General features: G+C 38.0%; 1 protein-coding gene across 1 annotated transcript in view; it reads right to left on the reverse strand.

Moving 5' to 3' along the window:
* Positions 1-3,723, reverse strand: part of LOC116618968 (BCAS3 microtubule associated cell migration factor) — a 10,565-nt gene extending 6,842 nt beyond the window's left edge. Inside the window, exons 1-9 of the mRNA XM_032383224.2 lie at positions 3,483-3,723; positions 3,335-3,395; positions 2,138-2,219; positions 1,920-2,011; positions 1,684-1,762; positions 1,503-1,566; positions 1,162-1,269; positions 618-694; positions 194-270 (exon numbers count right to left, since the gene is read on the reverse strand). Of these exons, the coding sequence (XP_032239115.2) occupies positions 194-270; positions 618-694; positions 1,162-1,269; positions 1,503-1,566; positions 1,684-1,762; positions 1,920-2,011; positions 2,138-2,219; positions 3,335-3,395; positions 3,483-3,553 (711 nt within the window). The 5' untranslated portion in view covers positions 3,554-3,723. The remainder of the gene's footprint in view (positions 1-193; positions 271-617; positions 695-1,161; positions 1,270-1,502; positions 1,567-1,683; positions 1,763-1,919; positions 2,012-2,137; positions 2,220-3,334; positions 3,396-3,482) is intronic.
* Positions 3,724-6,000: the final 2,277 nt, after the last annotated feature.

A 6,000-nucleotide genomic window follows, 5' to 3' on the forward strand; every position in this document is an offset into this window, starting at 1 on the left:
TCTATGTCAATTTCAAAACTTGAACAGGCCTGTTACTATGGGTGAGGATAAAAAAACGAATGAACAAATCTTAACCTCCTTGCATACAATATGAATGCTTGCATGCCCTAACAAACCATGCTGAATGTGCACTGTATTTGCGATGTTTGTATCCCATTTCCAAAGTATACCCTGGCTCAAAGACATGGCGTACCTTGTAGTCAGCATAAGCCAGCCATCTCTCACCCAAGGCCAAGGGGTTTAGGTTAGGACTTGGAGCTGGAAAACAACCTGTATAGAGCACACAAGTTAAATAACATAGTGATGTTAATGAAGGCTGCAGCAGGTTTTCTTACCACATCCTTTTTTTGTACTAATAATATCTTCTTCCTCAACTTCATCACATTTTTTTCTACCTTAAATAGCCCCCCCCCCCCCTCTTTTTTTTTGCCAGAAGCAGCTGGCCTCAAAATATTGGGGGCAGAATACAGAGACACTAGAAAACTAAGGGAAGCAAGCCACACCCCTGCTGGTTATTCCCTTATTTTTGAAAATATTGGGGGCACTAGCATGCCCCCTTACCCTATGTCGCAATTTTCTTGTCAAATATAGAAAACTTGGTCTTGACTAGCACTTACTCATGATGCAGAACATGTTCTTCATGGTCAGGGCATCAAAAGCCGCAATCTTCTCCTGTAGGGCAACTACCATCAAGCTAAGGGAATACGGGCAAAATGGTTGGATCAAAGAAAAACATTGGATAATTCAATCCCTAATAGTTTGAGGGGGGAGAGTGGGGCAGACACACCTATTACAATGCTGGACAAAACTGTTGTCGCCTTTTTTGATTTTTCACTGCATAGGGGGTTCAATGTTACCCACTCCTCCTGCGCGCACTTCCCCCTCCCCCCAGTACAATATTGTTCAATTCGGGCAGTCTTTCTCAAAGTTTCACAGTTACATCCAACATTGAAAGGGGGAAGGGGGGTTTCAATTACATAATTATCTTGGGAAGAAAGCTAGTTGACTAATGATAGATATTGAGAAATCCGCCTTTTTAAAGGACGCGACAACTGACCCCCCCAACCACTTAGGCCAAGCTGCCTGCTAATAATCATATTTACTGTGAATAGCACTCCTAACAACATTATTATTAACAGCCTACCTTAAATCTTGTTTTACCTGTTGTTGCACAGCACGTCATGGACCTCTGTCTTGAATCCGATAGAATGAACCTGCTCCCCTGTGCTCAGCGAACATAGGTTGACAGTGGAGAATGGTAGAGAGGGACTAAAAGCATGCAGACAAGCATCAGCACAATGCCACCATAAATCAAAGCAGCCCTTATGTATGTGTTTTAGGTCGTAATGCGGAAAAACATCTCCACTAAAAGGAACTTTTAAAAGGCATTTTGCAATCATTTCAAGGAAGTGGAAATCCAGAGTATAGAGGCTTGAACAATATTTTTGGTAGCTTGTTTTTAGAGCAGAAAGGTGTTAAGACCATCAAAGAAATGTTTATACCTTGCGGCATCACAGATGGCAAAGAGTGGGCGTTGACCGGCAAACTCATCTCTAGCTTTCCTTGCTACATAAACAAACATGTATATGATACAAATTGGTAATTTGACAAAATATATACTAGTATCAAATCAACATACAAACTTGAGAGCTTTAGCATTGTCTTGGTCATATTTTTACATACCTCTAGGTGTCTTTAACATGCGGGCAAGACGAACAGGACCTTGACGCAATGACAGCACCTCTTGAGCTTCTCCTGTTGACTGTGACCACAAAAGATACAAACAAATATGAAACAATACTAGCAAACATATATACACCAATATTCATACTATTAGGAAGCAGACCTTGCAAACCAGTTGGTTATGGGAACAAAAAACACTTTTATTCCAAACACAAAAGTGTACTCTATTGACTCACCGACACAGTCCACATTTGGAAACCATTAGAGTAGCCCAAGATGAGAACAAGAGGAGTGCCCAAAGTGACATCTTCTTGACTCAAGGTATCATCTGTAACAAGCATTATAATAATTAGACATCATCTGTAAAGACAATGTAAAGACACCCTCAAAGTACAGGACAGAGGGGAGAAGATGAAAAGAAGTTTTTGTGTCATTACAGTATTAAAATACGAACCATTGATGTCAGCCTTCTCAAATTTCACCCATACAACCCTTTCCTTTGATTCCTCAGCTCTCTGCACACCACCAGTAACAGCCTGCAATTAACACAGAGGATAAGTGAGCTATCTTTCTGCTAGGTATGTTGAGTTTTGGCTATTTGCAAAAAATATAGAGAGACAATATCATGAAATGCTATGGAAAATCATGAATCATTTTGTAATTATTTATAGATTTTTATAACATACCACTAGAGCAATTGTTTAATATTACCAATATGTTCTCAACCATAACCCCATGCACTTTAGTCTATGATGTATGAGCAAAACATCAATTTCGTTTATGGGAATTTATCTTCAGACATACAGCAATATTTTATTTTGGTTTTTGGTAGTTAATTTTACTACTAGAACAAACTATTGACATACAACAGGACATACAACTAGATTATGTACATACTTGTATTTGACTTCTTCAATAACTTTATAATCACAGTAAAGTACAAACAAGAAGCAAAGTATTCATGAAGATAAAAAGACGTGCACTAAATTTTAGTTATAACCTATGCGCTAAGCTTAACCCCTACAAGCCTAAAAAAGTGTTAAACAATAAAAGTACTTGTCTAAACAAAAGAGGATTTGCAGTAAGCAGCTAAGCAAAAACCCTGATATCACATTTCTAGAAACCAAAAAAGGAGCCATAGAAACATCATATATAAGGATGATTGATACTGGCCTTGCAGAGCTGTGTTCGTTTGAAAAGCCGAATTAAGAATTACGATTAAGAATATGTGTGGTTGGGACAAACGGCTTTACACAAAGTTTTAAAAGATTATGATTTTGCTGAAACATTAAAATTCACAACACAACGGGTAAACTGACTAGCCACAAAACCTCAAATCCATTTCTGATAAACAGTTTTTAACTTCATAGGTAAAGAGTATTTTTTTATGCATTTGGTTTCTTTCCATCGAATTCAAACCACATATCAGCTGATGATATTTTACCAAAAACTGGGCAGGGCTTTAACGATGAAAGAGAAGACTCTTAAGAATAAGTATAATCGAAGAATAACACTGTGTTATAACTTTAAGAGAAAATCTTGAGGATCTCCTGTTTACAGCAAGAAGTAATGTCTAAATATAAATAGGTTTTTGAACATTTATGACGTTATACGCTGGATTCTGCCCAAGTAAAGATGGCTGAAAACGAACCTGTACTTGTGGAACAACATCGTGTAAGAAGCTCACCACACTCTCAACATACGACTTATCGCTGAAAACAGAAACCATACATTATCAACAATCATTTGATATCCTATAAAAATCTTAAGGTATACAAAGGATCGATTCTGTAGCTAACCTTATAGGCTGAGGTCGAACTACAAGCCCTCCAGCCCGCGAAATTCGCCGATTTCCACCTTCCACAGACATAATTCCGAGCCCAAACGCTCTCTTGTCTCTTCTTGGAAGGTTGACGTTGAGAGATCGAGTATTATAGAATCATTTTTATAATAAATCCATGTTATTAGGCTCATATTTTGGCGGCCATTTTTTCCGGATCTCGTTTGACTTTCTGTGTTTTGGCGCACTGCGTCACGTCAGAAAATTTATTATTGTTTACCGTGCCTCGACCTGGTGACCTGACTCAGGCCCCCTCTCTAAATTGCCACAGCTACCCCAATCTGGGTAATGCAATACAAGAAACGCAGGGGCTAAAATGTGTCATCAGGTAAAGTTTCTTTAAAATTGATAATGCAAGCTTAGTTTTTAACATATACTTTTAATTGGCAAGTATATTTCTGAAGCGTATTTGAATTTTTACTCTGTTATCTTAGGACAACTGGTATATGGACGCAGCGGTCTTAGATTTAGATTAATAATATTTTTTAAATAAAAGCAAGAGAGCATAACATGCTCTCTTGATAAAAGTCTATATACCCTCATACGAAGGCAACCAGTAACTAACGCCCGGGGGGGATTCTTCCCATGTCGAACTGATAGGGATGCTCGTCGTAATTTTGGGGGGTCAAAATTGGGCCCCAGGTATTTTAGGGGGTATCCGATAATAAAATAGGCTTTTCTCTTAGAAATGATATTGAGGTATTTTGAGGGTAGCAATTTTTGGTGTGCAGGTATTTTTCAGGTTTTTTTTTTCGAATTTCTCGACGAACATCCCTACATACTTACATACTTTTTATTTGGTCCTTATACAGATTGTGTACATGGGATGAGTTCCAAATAAAATTAAGATAGTTTCACATGCGATGAAGAACTACAACGTTAATGTGCTTCGTAACGCAGTGATTTTGGCAATAAATTTTGCTATTATTTTTTGAAGTTTTGTAGGTGAATTAATGAGGAGGAGGAGAGGTCATTTCCTGACATTCGATTAACATTAATGTTGTCTGCCTCCTTAATCCAGTTGTATGCAGTTTTCGAAAGTTTCAGCGTTTCGTTTACATTACATAATTTCAGCCATAATTTTAAAGATCGCATTTTTGCCTTTGTTCTCATGGGAAGCCTTCCAAGTTCGCCTCTGCATGCGTTATTACTTGCACCTTTACCAACGCCGAGCAATATTTTACAGAACTTTATATGAATTTGTTCTATTGGCTCTTTTTCATTTGTAGCGGTTCCCATACCCCAAACCTCACTCCCATACAGTAGAATGGGGGCTATCAGCGTATCAAATAGCTTCATTGTGAGTTTAGGATCAGCTCTAAAGCAGTCTCCTAATTGTTTTCTCAATTTGTAAAGTGCTTTCAGGGCTGTCTTTTTGAGCTCTTGTTTTGCCAGGGCAAAATTTCCAAATGCCGATAAATGGAGTCCGAGGTATTTGTATGACTTGACATTTTCGAGTCTGACATGATTGATGTAAAACGGGATGTTGTTTATTGTTTTACCGTTGTTGCTGAAAATGAGAATTTTTGTTTTCTTAATATTAACCTTCAGGTCTGTTTGCTTGCAAAAATATTGGACCTTGTCGAGATAGTTTTGGAGTCCTTTTTCCGATTTTGAGAAAATGACAAGATCATCTGCATAAAGCAAACAACTTAGAGGTTTGCCATTGATATTAATATCGTCTATGTTGCAAGTGTCTAGCTGCTCAGGAAGGTCGTGTGCATATAAATTGAACAGCGTTGGGCTAAGCATACAGCCCTGTTTCACACCTACAAGGCACTTGAATGAAGGTGTTAATAAATTATTGATTTTCACGGCCGATTTATCATTTGAGTACATCGACGAAACGACTTCATAAAACTTGCCGTTAACTCCAACATTTTTTAGTTTATCGAGGAGTTTGTGACGCGGAATGCAATCAAACGCCTTTTGAAAATCTATGAAACAAGTAAAAAGTAAATTACGTTTCTTTTTGGGTTTGCTTTTTACATATTTATCTATTATTGATTTTCAAGATAAAAATGCTAGCGATGGTTCCGTGGTTTTTCCGGAAACCTCCTTGTTCTTCCTTAATTATTCCCTCTTGAATAAGGAAATCAGATAGTCTTCCATTTAGAATCGATGTGAATAGTTTCCCGAGTGACGAGAGTAGTGTAATGCCCCTGTAGTTTTCTGCTTTTGCTGGGTCCTCCTTTTTATAAATAGGGACAATTAATCCTACGTTCCATAGGGCGGGATATTTTCCGCTAGTCAGGATTCTGTTGGATAACACTTGAAAGTGCTTTTTTTAAATGCTCCTTTCCTATTGACAGGAATTCATTCAGGATATTATCAATATTATAATCAAGGATATTATCAATCCCTATCACTAAGTCTTTTACCCTGAAGAACCCCCCCCCCCTCCCCCCCGGGAACTAACAACTCAAACGGATTACATGTCGTCACACTCTCATTCAATTAGAACGCAAGTAGAAGAA

Source organism: Nematostella vectensis, chromosome 4 (assembly GCF_932526225.1).
Source record: "Nematostella vectensis chromosome 4, jaNemVect1.1, whole genome shotgun sequence".
In the NCBI taxonomy this organism is placed as follows: Eukaryota; Metazoa; Cnidaria; class Anthozoa; order Actiniaria; family Edwardsiidae; genus Nematostella; species Nematostella vectensis.